This window comes from Melozone crissalis, unplaced genomic scaffold (genome assembly GCF_028551555.1).
Source record: "Melozone crissalis strain CALT ecotype California unplaced genomic scaffold, PUWL_Pcris_2 ptg000027l_1, whole genome shotgun sequence".
Classification (NCBI taxonomy): Eukaryota; Metazoa; Chordata; class Aves; order Passeriformes; family Passerellidae; genus Melozone; species Melozone crissalis.
In genome coordinates, this window is record NW_026535805.1 from 46,207,773 (window position 1) to 46,225,264 (window position 17,492).

General features: G+C 37.0%; 1 protein-coding gene across 2 annotated transcripts in view; it reads left to right on the forward strand.

Annotated features, from left to right (window-relative positions):
• Positions 1-8,823: 8,823 nt before the first annotated feature.
• TBC1D32 (TBC1 domain family member 32) overlaps positions 8,824-17,492 on the forward strand; it is a 74,376-nt gene continuing 65,707 nt past the window's right edge. For both annotated transcript variants that reach the window (XM_054279112.1, XM_054279113.1), the window contains exons 1-5: positions 8,824-8,889; positions 10,966-11,120; positions 14,867-15,028; positions 16,195-16,372; positions 16,992-17,063. In XM_054279112.1, coding sequence (XP_054135087.1) covers positions 10,966-11,120; positions 14,867-15,028; positions 16,195-16,372; positions 16,992-17,063 — 567 coding nt within the window. In that variant the 5' untranslated portion in view covers positions 8,824-8,889. The remainder of the gene's footprint in view (positions 8,890-10,965; positions 11,121-14,866; positions 15,029-16,194; positions 16,373-16,991; positions 17,064-17,492) is intronic.

Consider the following 17,492-nt stretch of genomic DNA (forward strand, 5'->3'; position numbering starts at 1 on the left):
TTGTCTAAATTTGCTCTCTTAGCTAAGTATCAAGTCTTTAATGGATAGGAATTGGAGTATTGTGGTCAACACGCAAAAAAATCTGCATGGGGTTAATAGCAGAAAGAATAAAAGGTTCTGATCTGTAGAGTGAGATTCTTGGCATTCATTGCCTTCAGAAACAATTGGGAATGTGCAGTAACACACAGGAGTGATCTTCAAGTAACCTTTGAGGCAAAGCATTACAAGTATAGACTAATTTTAAAAGACAAGTGTAAAAACCATAAAATCCTGGCAGAGCTTATTTACTCTTTTATACCAAGATCTATGCTTCTATAAAACTTTGGGGAATTGCACCTAATTTGCCACAGGTTATATCTTGAATAAAAACTAGGAAGAAAGGGTATAATAATTTCTCTATAATTTTATATTATTTTCATCACAGTAGATAACCTACCTATAATAAAAATCCACCAACTCTCTTTTGTAATACTATGTTTATTGTATTGAGTTATAAGCAATATAATACACATCAATACCATAGGGTGCATAGGCAGTAAAATAAATAGTATGAAACACAATGGCATTACAATTATTTAGTGTCATAAAAACTATAGACCATTAGAATGGCTAGTAAAATTATTCTAAAAACTAAGCAGGTATTTTTAAAGTGTTCTAAGAGCTTTGCCAAAAACTACTCATCTGTGAGTATATCCTTCTTCCTCCTTAAAACTGGGGTTGAATCTTCTACTGATGTATTCTGATAGATCCATCCATATAAATCAAGTTAATCAACCTACAACAGCCTAGAGTCTACATCCACATGAATTCTTCCCTCCAGCTACTGCATTATTCTTCAATGCAAGCTCAGGAACCTCAGTTTAGCAAAAAAGAGTGCATCAAAAGGAAATCAGACTGTAAAATAGTAATTATCACATTCTTAGCATATTTTTCTTATTACAGGAGTGCTCCAAGGATTCCAAGCAGAATAATAGTTTCCAATCAAATCACAACAAGTTCAAAAAACCCATCTGACCGATAACAAAGGGATGAAGATTACACTTAGCCTTATCAAAACAGAATATGCTCCCAGTTGCTCTGACTGCAAAGCCAGTTATGAAGTTCCAACCCCCATCAGGAGTTACTCCAGAATCACAGCTCTTTCCCTCTCAGTAGCACTGACTTGCACATTGCAGGTCTGGTATGGTAAACAAGACCATTCACAAGTCTGGGAAAAAGATACCTTCTGAATCAAGAGATTTGAGTCTCATCTTGTGAATTCAAATAAACTTCTAACCCAGGAGAACAGGGACTCTGTGTGTGTTTTTCCGGGAATTGCCCCAGACAGGTGCAGAATACAATTGCCTGGCTGAGAAGGTGGTTCTCTGAAAAAAAAAAGAATTGAAAAGATGAATTTTCTGAAGAGGAGAAGAGGGATCTGGACAGGCTGGATTGATGGACCAAGGGCAGTTGTCTGAGGTTCAACAAGACCAAGTGCCAAGTTGTGCCCTTGGGTCACAACAACCCAGCACTAGAAGCTGTATGATAAAATATGCATTACAAAATTTTTAACAGTCAGTGAGCAGGTGTACCAAGATACAGAAGTATTTTTCTTATTCCTCTGTGAAAGGAATTCGACTGAAAAAATCATGTCTCTATTGGAATTTCACTCACATCATGAGGGCACTAAAAAAATACCAGTGAAAATATTAAATATTCTTCTTGTTACTTGGAGATTGTTTTTCATGTCAGAGAAATGTATTTGCAGATTTACTGAATCAAATTCATCCTTGATACTAAAATGCACTGGAATTGCATTGAGATGATGGTGGCATATTGACTTCAATAATGCAAAACTATAACACTTTTTAAAAAAAAAGAAATTAGATTCATTATCTTAAGGAATGTGTGTTACTAATAAGATTCCATTGTACAATAGATTCTGTTCCACGACAATCTTAAAATAAATTTTTTAATAAAAGACCATATTTTGTGTATGACGATATTCATGACTGGTGTTTTTCTTCATCCATTTTTCTTTATTTTAGACACTCTATTTGTTCACAGAATCTCCAAAGAATTTTCTCAGATGTAAAATTCTGTTAGGATCACAGACATTATCTAAGTGAAATAATAGAAAAAAGTAAAAACAAGTGTTTTCTGGAATTTAAATAAACAGTGTTGTTACCAAGCAATGCTTTGACTATTTCTTTAAAACATAACTTTGAGGAGGAGGTCACAGTTTGCTAGGACACAAAACATTTGAAAAACAAAGCACACAGTTCATGTTACTGAAAATACACAAAGGAATAAAGCATGGCAAAGGATGGGCCAAATTCTGTCTTCCTGAGCCTGTCTTAGAAGAGTACAGATTCAAACGAGCAGCAAAGAGCACGATTTGCTTACTTTTCAAGCATTTTACAACATCCCAAAAATGAACAGAGCAAAGTTATCTGTGCGTCACATCTGGTCAGATTAATCTGTACTTGTAGAAGAGACTCTTACAAGAAGACTATAACTTATATTAACAAGAGAATATAAAGCAACAGCTTACATAGCAAATGTCTCCAGTATTTGACTCCCTGCAAATATTAAGATTACAGACAGCACTTGGTGGATGATCCAGGAAGGAAGCTGTATTGTGTTTGGGATTCAGAACTATAGCAGGATAAGCCATTGGGTAAGGAGAGCGGTAGTTTATCTGGACTGGTAAAATTTCCAGAAGACAAATGAGAGACAGGAAAGAGAAGGTGGGGTCACTTAACACTTAAACCACAAGTAACAAAATCACTTATGCAGGCTTTGTAGAAATAATGGTGTAATAAAGGAAGTGATACCAGTGATACATATTAGAGAAATCTCAGAGGGAGCAGAAATGCAAACAGGAATAGCAGTCAGTGTCTGCAATAGGATACCACATCAGCAGCTCACAGGAGCTGATAACTGAATTCTGAAATGCCATGTGACAAGCACAGGAATTAATGCTGATCTTGAGAGGAAATCTTAAGGAAGTTACTTTAGCAATACTTTACTAAGGATGAACATAAATTGAGCAATTATAAAAATATTCAACTTCAGGATATCAAAGTACTGTTTTGGGAGGTAGCATAAACAGTCATTGGTAAGGCCAAGAAGAAAGATGGACCATTCTAAGGCACAGAAATATTCATATACAACTACTAAAAAGGCCACCAGTTTTGCTGAGCAAACTCCTTAAGAAGCACTCCTTAAGAAGTGTAATAAAGTCTGTCAGTATAATTTAAAATTGTAGCATTTGTGTTCCATGCATATTTAGGAGTGGAGATTACTTTAAAGAAAAAATAAAATTATTTCTTTTCTCTCAGGATGAAACATTCAGATCTAAAGGTATGCAAGGATTAGGGAGTCCGTCTGGACCAGCTAAAATTCACAAGAAATCCCCTGCTTATGTTTTGCATTTTGTTTAGAAGCATGGCCATTGGCAGCTATGCAACTGACAGAATCACAGAATAGGTGAGGATAGAAGGAACCACTGGAAGTCACCTAGCCTAACCTCCCTGCTCAAGTCAGGGCATCCTAGAGCACATGGTACAGGATTGTGTCCAGATGGCTCTTGAGCATCACCAGTGGGGGAGACTCCACAACCTCTCTGGACAGCCTGTAACAGTGCATGGCCACCTGCACAGTAAAGACTTTCTTCCTCATATTCAGGTGGAACTTCCTGTGCATCAGTTTCTGCCCACTGCCTCTTGTCCTAGTGCTTGGCACCGCTGAGCAGAGCCTGGCTCTATCGTCTTGACACTCCCCTTCGGATACTGACAGACATTGATGAGGTTCCTTCTGTCTCTTCTTGAGGCTGAACAGGCCCAGCTCCCTCAGCCTTTCCTCTTAAAAGAGATGCTCCAGTCCCCTCATCATCTTCATAGCCCTCTGCTGGACCTGCTGCAAGAGCTCCATGACTCTCTTGTACTGAGGAACCCTGCATCAAAGTGGCATTTCTGGGACAGCAGTACTGGTCCTTGGGCCCTTGTCCTGGATGCATCGTGAGAGCAGCCCTGGAGCTGACAGAAGACTTGCAGGCAAAAGAATCACCTGACATAATGCAGCTCTGTTAGCGAAAGACAAAGGGGAGGAAAGCCCTGCTGCCCCCGTTGTGGGCTTCCATGATCCTCCATTAAAACTGCAGTGGAATCTGCAACTCCCTGACCAGGCAACTTATAGAAAAATGAAAGGAGACAAAAGTTCCCTAAGTTATTTTGTATTTCTAATGTTGATGCAACTGCCTTGCTTCAGTAGCAGAAGCATTTCACAAAATGCATTGTACCACATCTGCAGTAAAAGGAGAAATGTTAAAGTTTCTTTTTTTCAATTGAAACCCTGCAATGCTCTGAGATAGTTGGCCTGACCGGCTCTAGCAGTAATTTTAAATGATTAAGATCAAATGGAGGAATAGAACTGAAAGAAATCCTACAGACTACAATCTTCCTTTAGTGATCACACATAACATTTGTAGTGTTTTGAACTGCTAATGTAGGGCCCACAAAAAAGCTTACAGGTCACTTCAGGAAAAGCATACAATACAGGCTTCAATGAAGACAGTGAGATGGATAATTTTACTACAAGCAATGGTAAATTGCTAATTAATTTAATACTTTAGAAATGCTCCTTTTGTTTACGATTTTTTATCATACAAAAGAATAAGCAATTCTAACACTCCAGGTCAACATAGTTTCTTAATATTTTCTAATGATATTGTACATACAATATCTACAACTACAATACTGACATCATCAAATTTTGATTTAAACATATTATTAGTATCCATAAATACAAATACATAAACATTGAAAGAAATGCTGCATTACAGGTCAGTAGGTTCAAAAGTCAGACATTCACGCAAGTCCTGAATATTGCTGCCACCTTCAGGAAACATATGATAAAAAAGGACCAAAATATTAATTAGAAAAGAAATGGAAAATCAAGTCAAGATCTAAGAAGCCACTTGGTTATTATGTTGTGAAATTAATTTTCGTAATGGCATATAAAGATAGTTTTATTATTTTCAATTTCCAATAAAGACCTAAGTCTGATGCTAAGAGATCTGCCTAAGGCCAGTCAGAGCTAGTAACACATGTCCTTGGCTCCTTGAAGTTCACAAAAAGAAAGTTGTGGATCAGAAAATTGTTTTATTGGCATTTGGATATTTACATTGTCATTGAAGCTTATTTTGTCTTTGATTCTTTGAGGTAGTTACTTAGCATTGCAATATAAATTTTATCACCTCAGTTCCAGTAGTTACTTTTACAACTGCAAGTAGAGCATCTATTGAAAGTGCATCATAAAATACAGATGGAAAAATCAGTACTGATATATTCACTAAGCTATATTTTTAATCAATAACATTCCTGATTGTTATTGGACAGGCTAGTTCAGAGCTGATGCTTTACAATGTTATGCAAGAATCCTATTGATTTCCTGCCAGTCTCTCACTTTTCAGAAAAAAGCAATCAGGAACAGCAAAGTAAGATCTTCAGTCTTTTTGAAATGTCAGCATACCTGAAGTTTAATCACCAAATAAGCAAACTGACCCAATTTAATTTTTTGATTCCTGTAATAGTTTACATGCATCTCATACCAGCTTAGCTCTCAACAGGTACGTGCAAAGTCATCTGATGTAACTTTAGACCTGTCAGGACACTTTGCGTTTTTTCTGTTATGGAAGTGATATAAATTCTCTTTGCATGTGCTTTAACACAAGATTTCTAAGAGCAGCTGATCACATAAGTGTTCCAGCCTGCAACCCTCGTGACCATTTACCCACCAGTTCCTGCGTGTTTGTTTTAATGGAAACGTCTATCCAGGGGTTAGTATTTCCCCAGAGTGCACAGGGAGGAAAGGACACACAGTCTCCAAAACAGAAAATTTTATTTTAAAAGATTTTCCCATCAGCTGTAATATTTTAAGCAGTTTCCTTTTCTTGATATTCATTATTAGATTATGATCTAATGATATCTTAAAACATATTCATTGTTCCTCCAAATTTGGGAAACTGCCATAAGTGTGATGTGAGAGGGCAACAAATGCCACAGCATTAATACAAGGCTGGTGAAGTGTCCGCATCTTTTATTTGGAGTCTCAAGCACTGCTTAAGGGATGTCAGTCAGTGTGCAGAAAGGTGGTGAAGACTTCTTGTGCTACCTCCAGAACCAGAATTCACACTTATTTCTCCTTTCCTAACTTATTTCTTCCTTTTCATATCTTAGTCCCAGATTGAGAAACTCTAAAGTGAGGACACCTTGGCTCCTTCTGATCTTGATTTAGCTCTGAAAAGGGAGTATAGAAAGTTGGTTTTGTTTTGGTTTGGTAGGGTTTGTCTTAGTCAAATGGAGTTTACCTTCCCTTTTAGTTCTTTGGAATATAGTCCTTTGAAATCTGTATCAGCCAAGAAAGGCTGATAAACTGAAATGTCAATAGATACTGGCTATGCTAAATTTTTTAATCAGATACTAAACCCCAGTTTCTTTAGTAGGTTCTACATATAGTGTTGGTGAAAGTCTTAGCTAAAGAGTCTTGGAGAAACTAACACCTCTGCATCAACTATATAAAATGAAAATTTCTCCAAACCTTTGTGTGTCATCCAGAAAAAGAGTGGTCTTGTGGGAAGTTACAGTGAAGGAAAAGAGAAAAGTCAGAAAGAGCAGAAAGAGAGGACAGAAATTATGTCCTGGTTGTAATGACATAAGGACCAACACAAGCTGTTTCCACTACTACCACCAGCTGTAAAGAAAATTCTTTTGTTTTTCACAGTGTTCTTTTTTTCTGGTCTGCCACATTGAAGACACTGCAGAAACATTTTAAATTTACAGAAATTTGGCATAAACTGATAATTCAAATTCTGGGACATGTTCAAGATATGGCGAGAAAATCATATCAAATTAAACTTTTCTATAATACTTAAATTACATTTCCATAATGTTTCATAGTTTGAAACTCTGCTTACCTTATATGCTACACACTCTAAGAATTTGTGTATTGTTTACCTTAAGTTTCTAAAATTATAGAAGTCAGCACTGTGACTTTCTAACAATGCTGAGATCTTATGAAAGCCGTGCCTTCCTGAACGGGGTCAGGAGCCAGGCTTTCCTGTTTGTACAGCCGAGGGAGAACATCTGGAATATTTTTACCAAGGAGAAGGAATTCCTAGAGTAAGAGAGAGTGAAATTTCACCAGTGCGAAATCCACACGAACAATTTCACAGTGATTGCAACCTCTCTCATGTGACAGACATCCATCCATGAAAACACACTGTACTTCAGAATGGTGATGCTCACTCTGGAGTATCACCCTTAGAGGGTGTCTGCCTGGATGCATCCTAATAATCATGGCCAACGGCATCTGACGTCTGCTAGCTTTGCTCACAAGAAAGGACTCCTAGTTCCAATGGCTGCAAAATGTGGCTAAAGAAGCCGGATGCAATACAGGAGGTGGGAGAGGTAGAAAGGAATGGAAGGATTTCAGGAACATGGCAGGCATCATGAGGACATCTTTCTGTGATGCCACTACAAGCCCAACTTTTCTTATAAGGTTTTTTTAAGATAGGGAAGGCTTGTTAAAGTGGAAGCTCTTTCAGTAAGGACTCTGAATGCTGAACACTATGTACATTGATTTTTTTCCTATTCCTTTTCAGATATGAAACTGAGATGCTGTCACTTGAATCAGTGCTTGTGAAGTGATAAAGGAATTGGAAGTGTTGCACCACTGCACCTCTCAGTGGATATGAGGACAGAAAAGAAGCAAACTATTCTGTTGCCTGTGAAGGAAGAGCCGGGCATGGATGTGGAATAAGCTGCTGTAACGTGTAGCCCATTCCAAACAATGCACTTAAAAGATGGGGAGAGTGCATGGCCAAGCTACCAGGACTTGGTCAGTTTACTGAAGCTCCTTTGCAAGCAGAAGTAAGCAATTTTCCGATTTTATTTTGTGGGTACCAGAGCACACTGGCCACATCCAGGTTCTGAAGAGTGCACTGCTGAAGGTATCACAGAAACTTTGTTGCCACCAATCAAAATCCAGTTTCTGAGAACCAGTAGTAAGGAAAGTTTGTGTTGCTCCTGAATAGTCCCTTTCCATTAGAAATATGGGAGTTTACAAGCTTAATTTTACTGTGCAAGTGGATCCCCACAACTAAGTGGGGCTCTGTTAACTGAAGGGGCTACAGGCTCAGTTAAAGCAAAAAGTGCTCATGGAAGGTAAGTGTTACATGGAAGATTAACATTTAAAGCACACATCATCATGGAAGATGAGCATCACTCAACATCAAAATAATTAGAAAAATGTAGGAAGGATAACAATGCACTATGTAACACCTCACATGCAAACACTGAAAAACATCATTATGGGTGTTTACGGTAATTCTGGTTTATTATAGCTGACCTAATAGAAATTATTTAATATTAAACAGTTTTTGTGTTATGAATTTATTTGAATTTATTTGTTGGAGGGAAAAAATACTATTTGATACCTTTGAATATTTCCTTCACCACAGGAATGGAGAGTCAAAGAGGGCTGAAAAATTCCATGCCTTTCATAACTTTATTTACTGAGACAACCGGCTCCCCTGCTGATGTAAATTGGGAATAACGGCATGACTGCATTCCTTTGATTTGGGTGCGACACCTGAGGGCCACCACCCCGGGCTGAACAGAAAGGAGCTTGAAGCCAGGAAGCGCTGAGTGCTCCTGAGCTGTGCTGGGGTTGCCCATATCAGCAAACACTCTCCCGGGGTGAGCCCTCACGGCGGCCGCCACCGCAGCATCGCCATCCCGCGCGGGCGGGGCCGGGCGGCACACGGAGCCTCTCGCGATGTTTCCAGGGCCCGGCGAGACTCGGCGGCGGCGGCGCCGCGGTTGCCAAGGGCCGCGGCCACGCAAGGTGAATCCCAGCGGGCTGCGGGCAAGGACGGGGAATGCGGGGATCCCGGGGCGGGGGGGAGCGTGGCGGAGCTGAGTGTGCCCGGGCAGGGCTCCCCCGCACTGTCAGCGCCGGCTGAGGAAAGCACTTGGACCGACCGGCTGCTCTCCTCCTCTGTGGGTTGTCCGGGAATCGTGGTTGTCGCCCCGCCCCGGTGCGCAGCCGAAGGACGGGCGGTAAAGCGCCAGAAGGGGCAGGGGTTCCCGCCCTGCTCGCCTTCTGGGAGCTGCTCTCCTCGGCTCCTTGCTAAAATTGCCTCCCTGCCCAGGCGAAGGCTGGTGTAAGGATAAATGCTGGCAGCAACAGGCCGCTGCTGAATCGTTGCCCGAGTTGTGGGGCAGGATTTACATTTGGGATAGTGCCGGGACCTTGGAAAGACTGCCCAAACTGGGCTTAGGGTAAAGTTTAATTTAGAGAGAAATTGATCATTTAAATGTTGCCTGGAAACTGAGTGAGGGCTGTGTCTGCTGGGAGATAACCCCTAAAGCAACAGCCACCAAAAAACCAAGCACAACAAACCGCAAACCTTTGCAAATGAAATGTAAGATATGTATCTTTGTTAGTTATTACACAGGTCAGGTAAGGCTTTTCGAGGCAAACTGGAGGTGCAATATTCTCATGATTTCTCTCTGTTAATAACCTGGGCAGGGCTTTGCACTGACTGCTAATGAGTATCTGGATACCTTGCACTTCTAAAAATGCCTAGTTACACCAAAATACTTGGCGATTTATTTTTTCCCCAGAGGAATAGGATATTGTCTGATGTTTATACAGACCTATAAGTGCATTAACTTTAGCTAAGTATTTTGAGATTCTATAAGAAAAAGAAGGCTGCAAATCAGTGAGTTAAGATTGTTGCAAGGGATTTGGGCTATTGTGATTGTTTGCTGTGAGTTTAGTTTAATGACATTTCTGGTAAGATGATTGAGTTAATATTGAATAATGATAGGTCTAAGTAAAATGTTCAGCAACTGTGCTGCTTACCACAGAAGAGTGTTACCTTGATGAACTATTACCTTTCAAAAAAGATAACTCTTCCAACTGGTGCTATATGGCTTTTTTTTTTTTCCCCCCTGCTGGTTGATACTATTTGATACTTAAATAGTAATTTGCTAAACTATCTCTTCCAAGTGTATGTGTATTGTGTATTCACAGGTGCTTAGAGATTTAATTTTCTTTAAATTTAATTTAAAATCTTTAATTTTTAATTCAAAAAAGTCAAATATCTCTAAGTAATTTTCCTTAAACAGGCTAGAAATATATAAGATAAAACTGCCACTGGGGTTTGAACGTCTTCCTTGCCATTTAAAGATTTTTAAGCCATTTATTAATAAAGGTCAAAAATTAGGTTGTATTTTTTTTTTTTTTGGCAGTTCTTGAAAATTTAACTGATTGTCTATCTTCTGGATTTGGCAGATGTTTCCAATTTCTCACTACTTCTCCTCACAGTTTTTCCCAGCAGTTTCCATTTAATTTGACAGGACTCTGTCAGGTCACTGCTGTTGATTAGCACAGGGCAATTAAACTGTTCTGATAATTCCACCTGGCCCTTGCTAAAGCTAACAGCACTTTCAGTCATGGGCACAGCAATAGCTCTGACTAGAGGGATTCCAGAGTCAGAACTGAGTAGTAATAGTGGATGAGAAGCAGGTGAAAGATTATAAATAAAGTTTTCTTATCAAGTTACAGTCACTACATCTGTTAAACCTTCCCTTCTTTTTATTTTTTTTAGCTTACCATGTAGTCTAGTGCCTCTATCATGGGCAAGTACAAATAGGAATATTTAGGCTTTCCTTAATTTAATATCTTCTTTAAGAATATTCTGCTAAAAAACAGGAGTTTTAGTGAAACTGATTTGATTGTTTTGTTTTCAGTTGGTCTTAAGATAAGCTCTGTCAGATATTTCTTATCTGTGTTTATGACAATCCTGTTGATAACAGTAAAAAAGTGGCAATTTTAGGGGTATGTGCTTTTCTTAGCATCTTGAGGAAAAATAAAACTCTGAGAGTTTCTTATTCTTCTGTCTGTTTTCTACAGATGTCTCACTTTACAAGCGAAGATGAAGCTCTATTACAGTCTATGCTTAGACAGTTGCTGCAGAGTGTGAAGGAAAAAATCACTGGAGCTCCATCAGCAGAATGTGCAGAAGAAATTCTCTTGCATTTGGAGGAAACAGATGAGAATTTTCACAAGTAAAAATATTTTTTGCTATTTTTAGTCTTTTGAAGAAGTTGGTGTGTCTTAAACTGTACTATTCTTGGGAGATGTCTACACTTTATATTGCTTTGTAAATATGTGTGTATTTATACATATTTAGATATTCCTATCGCTAATCAACTCTCAGATGATGCTAATTTAAAGAATAAAATTCATGTTGCCATTTTCTTGGTTTGCTTTTTTCCCCATCCACTCTTGCTAATATATTTTTGCTGTAGTAGTAATTCATGAGCTGTTTGTGAGAGAGGAATTTACAAAGCTCTGATGCATGTGCACACATAATGTACTAAATGCACATGTGGAGCTAGTAGTCGTCGTCCCTGGAGACTCTCAGTATATTTGACACCTGCTAGACAGCATAGTTGTGTTTTTCAAAATAGAGTACTTTTTCAGAGGACCATTTGGCTTCCATATTTGATTGTTCTCTCTGGCCTATATTACTGAACGTGTCTATCTTATCTATCTATTCCAATCATTGTTTTAATTTATGTTTTAAGTAAAACAGAAATGTATCCCCATCACACTTCTGTTAAATCAGATTTGACAGTGTGATCTCACATGCAATGTAAATTTCTAGATCCTATGCTGCTCTTTCCTTTCCATGATGTTATAACCTGATCATTTTTTTGCTGCATGGGAGATTTTTAGTGCATGGTTTATCACAAGCCAAGACAATATCAGGCTGAAATAACCTGAGGGCATTTTAATAAGAAACAGCTCTGTGACCTGACTTCTGAAAGAGCTGGTTCCCTATCACTTTTTTCAGAAGTGGCACTATTTACATTCTGTTAAATTTACCTGGGTATTAGCATTCCTTTGTCAGTGGTAGGAGTTAGGTAAAAGTAAATAAGTGAAGTTGAACTAGGGTTTATCTAAAATTTCACTGTAATTTAAAAATCTTGATGATTGAATGTGTTCTGAAGATTCTTTAAAAGGTATTTTAGTTTAGTTTTTGTTTTTGTTACCAATGTATTGAATTACCCTGTTGCTTTTACTCTTGTGAATTTTGAATAATAGGTTGCTGGGTGACAAGCATGAGAGTAAAATAATTTGGTTGTAAACATGTTGAAGCTGAAAGACAGGTATTTCTGAAAGAAAAAAAATATTTAGAGAAGATATATACAATAAAGATCAAACAAAAAAAATTTCTGTCATTTTTTCTAAGAACCTAATAGAATACCCAGGGTGAGGGAGTAAGGTCTGTAAGTGGTTGAAGCAATGCCTATATAGCTTTTCCTTTTACAGCAGTGAAACCTTGACATCCATTACTCTTTCTTGTATGTTAGAAAATTGGTGATCCTAAAAATACTTCTTTTCATGAGAACACTTTTAATTTACATTTAATGGAAAATCAAGTGGTCTTTAAATTCAGAACATGAGGATTACTATCTGATACTGCAATATTTCTGGAGGTATTCTTGTCTTGTTTGTGACCCATGGCAGTATAGACTGATTTTCATGGAAAGTCAGAGAGGTCATGTGGTTATTTATAAGTGAGGAGATTAAGAAACTTTTTCCTTAACCTATCCATCCAGATTGCAAGCTCTGTTCTTAGTTGTGGTGGTGTTTGCAGGGGTCCCAGGATGAGGAAAGAGATGAGAATCTTGACTCTTATGTTTCAGAAGGCTGATTTATTATTTTATGATATATAATATATTAAAAGAAAATTATATACTAAAACTGTATAAAAGAATAGAAGACTGTATAAAAGAATAGAAGAGAAAAGGATTTCATCAGAAGGCTAGCAAAGGAAGGAATGGAATGATAATAAAATCTTGTGACTGCTCACAGCCTCAACACAGGTGTCTGTCATTGGTCATCAAGTAAAAACAGTTTCACATGCTGGGTAAACAATTCTCCCCACATTCCATGGGGAAGCTGAAGCTTCCCAGCTTCTCAGGAGAAAAGATCCTAATGAAAGGATTTTTCATAAGATATGTCTGTGACAATTAGTAGTGTGTGCTTTTGGACTGTCCACTGCTGCTCTCAGTATTTTAAGCAGTACTGTTTCTGCCCCATGCCTATTTTGACACAGTAATTTTACCAGATTTTGAGGCCTTCCCCTTTGTTCCCACTTTGATGTAGAAAAGACAGAAATGCAAGATCCTCAGAAAGCTAACAGAAAGGAAAATTGTATCAAGTAAAAAAATTTCTGTGCGATAGTAGACAAAGGGATTTTAAACTACATAAGTCGCATGTTTTCTGTTACATTTAGAGGTATTTTTAACCCCCAAGTGTGATTCCTTTGTAAGTCCTGCCAGATCAGTCTGAATTGATTCTGCTTGTGAAGAAGTAGTATTGTCATTGCTGAAATGCATAATTGTTACAAAACATGTCTAAGGTAGAAGAATAATGCAGAAGATGAAGACTAGAACCTCAGACATAAAGGTAGTGATGTGAATAGTGATGTGGTCACTGCATATTTCAGACTGAAGGAGTCACTGCAAAAACTGATACCCTGGAAATGTTGCCCTTATAAAACAAAGGGGAGAGAGTTTCCTGAAAGCTTTCGTTCAGTGGAGAGTTGTGTGCAATTTTACAAATGAAAAATTAAACAAATGTTGCATCTTTCTTGAAACACATTTCTATTACTTTCACTGAGAACAAGAATGGAAAGATAGGGGAAAAGAAAAATACTGACATACCTGATGGAACCTGAGGTAGGCAATCCAGTGAGGAAGTATCTATCATGATACAATTTTGTGTGCTTTGTTGTTTGTGTTTTGGGCTTTTTTAATCCAAGTCAACATGAAGTAGGTGCACATCTACTTTTGATAAAATGAAAATAAAATTTTGCACCTATTGTAACTATGTGATTACTTTTTTATGTGTTTCTGTTTGCCTTGCCCTTTATACAAATCACAGAACTAGCCAAAAAGAAAATTTGATTTATTCTGAGCGGTACTCTTTAGCAATTTCTATAGCTAATATGAAGCTGGAGGGGCCAGGGAGAGTCTTTAGTTTGAGATCTCCCTCTGATTATTCTATTCTGTTAGCAAATGTCTGTGGATGTCTGATCATAAGACTGCAAAGTGGTGAATCCTTGAATTTGATATGTGTGTGATCACAGAAAGCTGTTTTGTCAGTTTGATTATTCCATGATAAATAAAGTTACTGAACATTATTTGTCCTGTATACATGTCCCTTGCCCTTCTTGGTAACTTCTGTGTTACCCTTTGAGTGTATTGTCATGACACATAGAATTTCATAGGCCATAGGTGTTCTCATATGCTCTAATTCATAAACTGTGTTTTCTGTCCATTTTCTAATTTTGTATATGTACTGCATAAAAAATATTACCAGACATTTTATATTCTAAGACACGTTTAGAGTGCTACAAGGAATGTTTCTTTTGGAATTTGAAACTTCTTGATACTCATTGTTCTTTGTCTACAAAATCTTTACCTTTTTGTCTGGATTTTTACTTTTAGAAGAAGCACAAAGTGAAAATGTGCATTTTGGTAAACTAACTCTTGGTTTTGTTTCTTCTATTTGGTGTTATTTCTTCCTACAATATGCTGATACTGACCATATTGAAGAAAATCAAACTGTAATGTGTTATTTTACACTCCTGAAATTTATTTCTATGCAAGTCATAGACTCTTACCTCAGAGTAAGAGATCTACTGGGAGTGAAGATAGTGGTTGTTGTTATAATGTTGAAAATGTTTCACAGAGAATTCAAAGAGATTTAGCATTTTAATTTTGCATATTTCTTGCAGCTATGAGTTTGTGAAATACCTTAGACAATACATAAAAAATACTGTGGGACCTGTGATTGAAGAAGAAACAGAAAAATGTACCTCTGCTCAAAGTCAGGGTGAAATATCTGGCTATGAAACGCTTGTCCAACATCTTACTAAGAAGGCCCGTGAATCAAAAGAGTGAGTATATACCTCTAATTCACATTTCTATTTCTACTTTGCCTTAGTCTTCCTTTTGTTTTTCCACAATATGTTTTGAAAAAATAAGATCTGAACCAATAACAATTCTGAACCCTTAACCAAAATCAGTGCTAAGAAATTCACATGTTGCCACCATACATTGCAATTTGTCATGCTTTGTCTCGTCCTGGGCTTAAGGTTGAGAACAATTGCATAAAAAAAGAGAGGTAGCAAACATGTGAAATTTTTGAGGTATTTAGGATTTTAGCATCAGTGGTCATTTTTATGTGTTGCAAAATAAAAAAATAGGAAAATAGATGTTAGGAAGACCATTTTTTAGATTATGCTGTTTGTATAATTTTGTTTCAAGGATTAGGACCTACCTTAGGGTTTTGTGTGTATTAAAATTGGTAGAAGAAATGCCAATGAACTAAAAATGAATCTTATATTTTTAATTTGACATGTAGGAAGATATTAAAGCACAGTATGATAATCTGTGTCTTTGATGACTGTAAAATAAATAATTGTAGCATTAAAGTAAAAAATAATTTGAAATAAAACATCAATGTTTTAAAACAGGATGCTTTTTTGAAGGTTTTTTTTTTTTATTGCTTCCCTGTGGATATTATTTTGCAATTTATGGAAATTAGAAAAAAAACAGGTTTTGTTGAAAGAAAATTATTTTGTGTGTATGACCTGTACTCAAGATCTTGAATCAGGATGATGTGTTTGCTTCTACTGGTTCTGCCCAAGCTTTACAGCAAAAGAAAAATTGGATGTTGAGCGACAAGAAACTAACAGTAACAAGGATGAGAACTGGCCTGTTTTCTCAGGGACAGATCCTCCTTTTTGGTGGACTCATGTTGTTCTTTCTTAAAAATGTCCCAATAGAATTATGATAGTGGTATTTCATTGAGTGGTTCTGGAAGGGAAAAAAAGTAGTTTTGTTGTGATTTAAAAACATCATTAACTGAAACATGTAAGGTGTATATATGTTTCCTTGCTTAGTTTGGATTTGGTATTCATTAATTTCTGTAAATTCAGTGAGTTCAAGTCCAATTAGCATTATTTCATATTCAGTTATTCATGATGTAGCGATTCTTTTGCTTTTTTTTTACATAGTGATTTTTATGTTCTTATATATTAAAATCATCTTTACTTTGAAGATACAGAGAAATGATGCATGCCTTGAAGAATGTCATGATGGTTGTGGTAGAATCTTTGATTAACAAGTTTGAAGAAGATCGGATGCATGATAAGGAGCTGGCCAGTAAAGCAAAGAAAGAACGTCAGAGTGGCTATTACACAGACAACTGTTCTGACAGTGACTCCTCCTTCAACCAAGTACATTGGGTTTTCTCTCTATCTTATGAAATAAGCATGATATTGCAAAATTATTACGTTACTATCAATAGAATGGCCCTAGAGAAAGATTAATTTTTCCCATCTTTGTTATATCTTAAACCTAAATTATTTGCTTTTCTTTCAGTTTTAAGTACTAAGCTTATACAAGCTACTTTAGGCATCATGTGCTAGATGAGATCAATATCATGCCATATGCTCCAAAGTACCTATCCAAGTATGGTATAGAAAGATAAAATCAGTACATCATCTAACTTTTGTGATTTTACTTTAGAAGCCAAATAATGTGCAGTTCATTTCCAGACTACTGTACTAGGCTAAATTTCTTGCTGAATAAATTATTATAAGGAATTTTTTGAAGATACAGAAAAATTTGAAGTAAAACAAACAAAATATGTCATGGTGATTTTATTATCGTAAGTTTAACTTTGGGCAAACAGCAGAAAACATTTGGAATGTTGGCTTTACAGCAAAATTAGTATAAATGTTGAAGTCCTAATTATTAAAAGTAAATTAGGTATCAGAAAGACTGATGATTTTAATCTTCTGCTGTTCAGTTTAATAAAATACACTAATGATCATTTTATAATGTGTATTACAGAGTTATGCATTCATGAGTCAAGAACAATTGCAGCTGCTCACAGAAAAGCTTGACCCTAGTCAGCCCAAGGAAGTAAGTTTAAAAGCAGAAATGAAATGTTGATATAAATGAATGTTTATTGCATATTGGAGAGTAGCCTGTATGTACATACAAGTTCCTGTGTACCTGAGTGGAAACTTTCTTTGTTGGTTCATTTATTTTACCTTCCATGCAGAAACTACTCTGCAGTGCAATATTTCATTGTTTGTAACCATCTGGCTCAAAAAGTAGTGTTGCAGCCAGTATCTATATATTTTTTAGAGATTATGTGCTAAATATTGGCATTTTTAGTTAAAAAATGTTGTTCCATGATAAATAAAGTTATTGAACATTATTTGTCCAGTATACATGTCCCTTGCACTTGGTAACTTCTGTGTTGCCCTTTGAGTTACCCCTGTCCAAAGAGAGAGGTGCCTGCTGATTTGCCAACAACCTGCTGCCAAATGGAAAATATAAATCCAA